This window comes from Oncorhynchus keta, chromosome 4, assembly GCF_023373465.1.
Source record: "Oncorhynchus keta strain PuntledgeMale-10-30-2019 chromosome 4, Oket_V2, whole genome shotgun sequence".
Taxonomy (NCBI): Eukaryota; Metazoa; Chordata; class Actinopteri; order Salmoniformes; family Salmonidae; genus Oncorhynchus; species Oncorhynchus keta.
This window is the reverse complement of record NC_068424.1, coordinates 82,129,853-82,134,965: the sequence shown is the minus strand read 5'-3', so window position 1 is coordinate 82,134,965 and position 5,113 is coordinate 82,129,853. Positions and strand designations below refer to the sequence as shown.

At 45.8% G+C, this 5,113-nt stretch overlaps 1 protein-coding gene across 1 annotated transcript in view; it reads left to right on the top strand.

The window, feature by feature from the left end:
- Positions 1–4,757, top strand: part of LOC118376068 (melanin-concentrating hormone receptor 1-like) — a 14,024-nt gene extending 9,267 nt beyond the window's left edge. The window contains exon 2 of the mRNA XM_035762736.2: positions 3,513–4,757. Within this exon, the coding sequence (XP_035618629.1) occupies positions 3,513–4,155 (643 nt within the window). The 3' untranslated portion in view covers positions 4,156–4,757. The remainder of the gene's footprint in view (positions 1–3,512) is intronic.
- Positions 4,758–5,113: the final 356 nt, after the last annotated feature.

The window sequence follows — 5,113 nt, the reverse complement described above, 5'->3', positions numbered from 1 at the left end:
ACATACACACAAAACAACTCGGGAGAGGAGAGAGATGATGCTGTTCATGGTTGAAGTCGTTGTCTCACTGTGTCATTGTCCAGGTCTTGTCACACTAAGCCTCAAAGATACAGTCCCCACACTGGGAGAGTACGTTTGACAAGGGCTCATAGGACTCTGGTAAAATATGGTGCACTATTTAGGGAATTAGTGTGCTATTTGAGACGTAACCGTGGTGATTTCGCGTTGTACCCTCAATCAGTACGCAGGTCATCAGTCTAACTTTATTTTACGTGTTCATGACAGCTTGTACAGTGGGGCAAAAAAAGTATTTAGTCAGCCACCAATTGTGCAAGTTCTCCAACTTAAAAAGATGAGAGAGGCCTGTAATTTTCATCATATGTACACTTCAACTATGACAGACAAAATGAGAAAAAAAATCCAGAAAATCACATTGTAGGATTTTTTATGAATTTATTTGCAAATTATGGTGGAAAATAAATATTTTCCCACAGTGTGTGACTTTTTCAGCTCCCAGATCAATTATTCCTAAAATGTTATTATATTATAATAGTATACGGTATGCCACTTTGCAGATGTTTTCATCCAAAGCGACCTATAGTACAGTGAGTGCATTCATTCATTTAGTATGTGTATGTGATCCTGGAAGGAATTGAACCCCATGACCTTGGGCATATGCCAGTGTCATGTGATGCATTCCAGATGTCACCCTATTCCCTTAATAGTACACTACTGTTGACCAGGGCATATACTGCCCTACCAAGAAAATGTTTTTTTTAAAAAGGCAGTATCTGATCATAGCGTGGAATTGAGAAAAATGGCTTTTATTTACCTTGGTTTTCACAGTAACTTTATGTAGTTACTGCTAACCATGACCTCCATTTTCTCCTGAACACAACACAATAGAGGCGGGATACTTGTCCACGTGATTAAGCATGTATTGATCGTAGCAAAAAAACTCTGTTTGAAAAAATGCACTATATATAGAATGAGAGAACTTTTAGAACGAAGCTCTTACCTTACTGATTCACTCATGACATTATTAGATTTATTTAACGTAACATCATGATTAGAGTCCTGATTGCTCTCAGGGAAGAAGAGAAAAACAAACTGTATGAATAGGCGGTATTCAAAGACAAAATCCTTCTATTCCAGGTTAACTAATTACCGTTCGCTTTTCTTGGGATGACAAGTACAATTTATTTATGGTGTTTCTCCTGTCTGTGTATTCACATGACATTCACATGCCTCAGTCTGGACTAGACTGGACTGGGTAAAAAAGTGATGGTTGTTACTGAAGAAAACAAACAAAAAAAAGATAAAACTCCTCACGGTGGAGTCTCCTGAAAGATCGGTGTCGAGATATTTGTGCTATTTTGGGCGGACACTGTCTCTCTGTCTCCATCCCTTCGCCTCTTTCGACTTTCACGTTTCACGGAGCGGCAGCACTAGGACTTGTTTTGATTGATTCCAAATCTCTGTTCTGTCGTTCTACACGTTCAGACATCGCAGACACATCGTACGAAGAATGGAACATCACATTGTCACACTTGGGTTTCAATGAACACTATGGAAAATACCAACTGAAGTCTCGCTCAGTCTCACATTGTGCATACACACGCACACACACGCACACACACGCACGCCAAAACACATGACCACCCATAATATGGACATCTGTCTGCACATAGACATGAACTCGAGTACATCCACAAGTATCTTTTTACAAACACAGTCAAATCCCTGAAATCAATCATCTGTTTTCTATAATCTGTTTCTCTTCACAACACAGTCACATGCCTGAATACAGTAATGTTCTCCTAACCTCAGAATAAGGATGCCTGAATGCAGTAATGTTCTCCTAACCTCAGAATAAGGATGCCTGAATGCAGTAATGTTCTCCTAACCTCAGAATAAGGATGCCTGAATGCAGTAATGTTTTCCTAACCTCAGAATAAGGATGCCTGAATGCAGTAATGTTTTCCTAACCTCAGAATAAGGATGCCTGAATGCAGTAATGTTCTCCTAACCTCAGAATAAGGATGCCTGAATGCAGTAATGTTCTCCTAACCTCAGAATAAGGGGAAGTGTGACCTCTCGAGTGGCGCAGCGGTCTAAGGCACTGCATCGCAGTGCTATAGGCGTCACTACCAATCCAGGTTCAATCCCGGGCTGTGTCGCAGCCAGCCGTGACCGGGAGACCCATGAGGTGGCGCACAATTGTCCCAGTGTCGTCCGGGTTAGGGGAGGGTTTGTGCGGCTGTGATGTCCTTGTTCCATCACACTCTTGCGATTCCTTGTGGCGGCCGGGTACATGAACGTTTCCTCTGTTTCCTCTGACATATTGGTGCGGCTGACTTCCAGGTTAAGCGGACAGTGTGTCAAGAGGCAGTGTCTCGAACATGCTAGATGGTCATAGTGTACACTCACCTGTCCTCTCCAACCAACCTCCCTATCGTCCTTTACTGTCTGCAGTAACCTGACCATACCATACATCTGGGAGGTGCTCAGAAATGTATGTTTTGTATGGCTGTAAATGTTTCCCCATAAACCACTCAAGTGTAACTTTTGCAGCATGCTTAGCGTCATTCTCCTGTCTTAAATCTCTGGAAGACTGAAACAGGTTTCATGCTGCCACCACCATGCTTCACTGTGGGGATGGTGTTCTCGGGGTGGTGAGAGGTGTTGGTTGTGCGCCAGACATAGCATATTCCTTGATGACCAAAAAGCTCAATATTAGTCTCATCTGACAAGAGTACCTTCTTCTTTGGGGAGTGCCTTTTAGTGAACACCAAATGTGTTTGGTTATTTTTTTATACTCTCCTTGCCTGGTCCGTGGGCGGCCCTCTCTTGGCAGGTTTATTGTGGTGCCATATTTTTTTCTATTTTTTAATAATGGATTTAATGGTGGTCCGTGAGATGTTCAAAGTTTCTGATATTTTTTTATAACCCAAAAAATGTGTCCCTGACCTGTTTGGAGAGCTCCTTGGGCTTCATGGTGCACCTTGCTTGCTGAGATAATGAGATCATGTGACACTTAAATAAAGTCCACCTGTGTACAATCTAACTAATTGTGTGACTTCTGAAGGTAATTGGTTGCACCAGATCTTATTTAGGCGCTTCATAGCAAAGGGGGTGAATACACATTACACTCACCACTTTTCCATTTATTTTTTTTTTATATTTTGAAGAAAGTATTTTTTTACATTTCACTTCACCAATTTGGACTAATTTGTGTATGTCTATTAATATGAAATCCAAATAAAAATCTATTTAAATTACAGGCTGTAATGCAAGAAAATAGGGAAAACACGAAGGGGAACGAATACTTTTGCAAGGCACTGTAGTACATTACTTTTGGTCAAAGTAGTGCGCTGTGAAAGGAATGGGCTCTGGTCAAAATTAGTACACTATATAGGGAACAGGGTGCAATTAGGGCACAACCCAGGTACATAACCTAACCCCTGACCTCTAACCCCTGGTCCCTAACTGATGTGTCTCTTTGTTTCTAGATACGTTGCCATCGTCCACCCCACCTCAGAGAAGCGGACCATCCAGTGGACCATCATCATCAACATCCTGGTGTGGGTCGGCAGCTTCCTGCTCACCGTGCCCGTCATGATCTACGCCATGGTGGTGAGGAAGAGCGACCTGGAGATATGCATGATGTTCCTGGACGGGCCTGAGGACATGTACTGGTACACTCTCTACCAGTCCATCCTGGGCTTCATCTTCCCTCTCATCATCATCTCCACCTTCTACTCCCTCACCCTCTACCGCGTCTTCAGATCCATCCGCCGAGTCAAGCGTAAACAGACTGTCTGGGCGAAGCGCGCCACCAAGACGGTGGTGATGGTCATTGCTCTCTTCCTGGTGTGCTGGAGCCCGTATCACGTGATCCAGGTGATTAACTTGAGCAACAACAGGCCAACCAACACCTTTGTCTATGTCTACAACATCACGATCTGTCTGAGTTACTCCCACAGCTGCATCAACCCTCTGATGCTGCTCATCTTCGCTCAGAACTACCGCGAACGTCTCTGTCACAGGAAGGATTTGAGGAGTTCGCAGCAGAACTCCTCCAAGACCACTGTGATCAAGACAGACGGCTCCAGCGTGGTCACCGACCCAAACTACCGCTGCACAGTCATCTAATAGCACAGATATTGCCACTCATATACTGTGTGTGTGTGTGTGTGAATAGGTGGGCTGTTGTTTTGTCCCAATAAGACTACCAAAAGTCAGCTGTTTCCATTCTGCTATCTTCAACAAACTTTAGGGTTTATGAATTACTTGAAGCCAAAGTAAATGAGAAACACTTATCTTTCCAGGGGACAGAAGTGGCATTATGTGTTAGTGGATGGATGGATGAATGGATTTACTCATCGGACTGCAACAGCTCCACCATCACTATCTTCTGATACAAATGTCAACTGATCAAAATGTCATTGTCTCAATCATTATCTTAGGACAGCCTCTCTCGCTCTCTCCCTCTCTCTCCCCCTCTCTAACTTTCTTCCCTCCTCTCTCCCCCTCCCTTTATCCCCCTCTCTCCCTCTCCTTCTCTCCCTCCCTCTTTCCCCCTCTCGCTCCACCCTTTCTCCTCTCTCTCTCTCTCTCTCTCCCCCCCCTCTCGCTCTCTCTCTCTCCCTTTCTCCCCTCTCGCTCTCTCTCTCTCTCTCCCTCTCTTTCCCCTCTCCCTGTCTCTCTCCCCCTCTCTCCCTCTCTCTTCCCTCTCCCTCCCCTTCTCCCCTCTCGCCCTCCCTCTCCATCTCTTCTCTCTCACTCTCCTGCTCTCGCCCCCTTTCTCCCCCCCTCCCTCCCTCCCTCTCTCTCTCTCTCTCCCCCTCTCCCCTCTCTCACTCCCCCTCTCATCCTCCTCTCTCACTCCCTGCTCTCATTCCTCCTCTCTCCCTTTCTCCTCTCTCCCCCCTCCCCCTCCCTCCTGCCCCCTCCCTCCCTCCCCTCCCTCCCTCCCTCCCCCTCCCTCCCTCCCTCCCCCCCTCCCTCCCTCCCTCCCTCCCTCCTCCCTCCCTCCCCCTCCCTCCTCTCTCCCCCTCCCTCCTCCTCCTTCCTCCCCTCCTTTCTCCCCTCCCTTTCCCCCTCTCTCTCT